At 67.3% G+C, this 1181-nt stretch overlaps 1 protein-coding gene across 1 annotated transcript; it reads right to left on the minus strand.

Moving 5' to 3' along the window:
- Positions 1-3: 3 nt before the first annotated feature.
- Positions 4-1111, minus strand: LOC121024077 (patr class I histocompatibility antigen, C alpha chain-like; the record flags this gene model as incomplete). The annotated part of the gene is made up of 3 exons (XM_040466394.1): positions 956-1111; positions 370-633; positions 4-167 (listed from the first exon to the last, which is right to left on the minus strand). Coding segments are annotated over exons 1-3 (501 nt in total), but the record flags the coding sequence as incomplete, so codon positions are not given.
- Positions 1112-1181: the final 70 nt, after the last annotated feature.

Genomic DNA, 1181 nt, shown 5'->3' on the forward strand with positions numbered 1-1181 from the left:
CTTGCGGCGGGTGATCTGCGCCGCGGTGTCCGCCGCGGTCCAGGAGCGCAGGTCCTCGTTCAGGGCCATGTAATCCTTGCCGTCATAGGACTCCTGACTGTACCCGCGGAGGAGGCGGCCGTCAGGTCCGACGTCACAGCCATACATCCACTGGATGTTGTGCGACCCTGTCCCCGCCCCGCCCCCAGAGCAGCAGTGATTAAGGTGAAACCGAAAGTAAACCCGCCTAAAAGCTCCCTCGGGCTCTTCCAGGGTCGTGGGACGGGGGTCTCGAGGCCTCGGGGCAGCGCTTTGACCCGGAGAATCGGGGCGACCCCGGCCCGTCCGTGGGGTGGGGGTCGTGACGTGGACCCGGGCCCTGGCGCTCACCGGAATCGCTCTGGTTGTAGTAGCCGCGCGTGATCTGCAAGCTCACTGTTAAAGTCTGTGCGTTGTTCTTCTCGTTCCGCGTCTCCCGGTCCCAATACTCCGGCCCCTCCAGCTCCACCCACGGCGCCCGCGGCTCCATCCTCGGATTCGGGGCGTAGCTGTCGAACCGCACGAACTGTGTGTCGTCCACGTAGCCCACGGCGATGAAGCGGGCTTCCCTGCGCCCGGACATCGCGGTGTAGAAATACCTGAGGGAGTGGGAGCCTGCGGGCGCGGAGGGGCTGAGACCCCGCCCGACCGTCCTCCCCGCGTGGGGCCCGGGTCCCAGGGGGAGGCGGCTGGGAGGGCAGGGCGAGGGGGACCAGAGTTGGGGAGAGCAGGGCGGAGTCCGGTAGGGTCGGGGGAGGGCAGGCCGGGTCGGGGCAGGAGGCGGGTGGGGTGGGGGAGGGGATCCCGGGTCGAGGCCCGGGTGGAGGTCTGGGTCCCGGCGGTGGACAGTCGCTTTCCTCGGGGGTTCCGCTTCCCCGCCGGACGGTTTCTTCGCTCCTGCCCCTCAGAGTCCTTTTCCTCCCGAACCCGTACTCACCCGCCCAGGTCTGGGTCACGGCCAGGGCCCCCGACAGCAGCAGGAGCACAGTTCGGGACATCAGGAACCGCATCCTCGGGGTCTGGGGAGAAATGTGAGTCTCAGGAGGCGGGTGCGGAAACTTAATACCCCCGGAACCGCGGTGCCGCTGATTGGCTTCTTCGGAAATCGGACACTAATAGGAGTGTGAACCGAGGCCGCGTCATCAGTATCCAGGCAGAAGGAC

The sequence above is a fragment of the Herpailurus yagouaroundi genome, unplaced genomic scaffold (genome assembly GCF_014898765.1).
Source record: "Herpailurus yagouaroundi ecotype Mexico unplaced genomic scaffold, PumYag 54570, whole genome shotgun sequence".
Classification (NCBI taxonomy): Eukaryota; Metazoa; Chordata; class Mammalia; order Carnivora; family Felidae; genus Herpailurus; species Herpailurus yagouaroundi.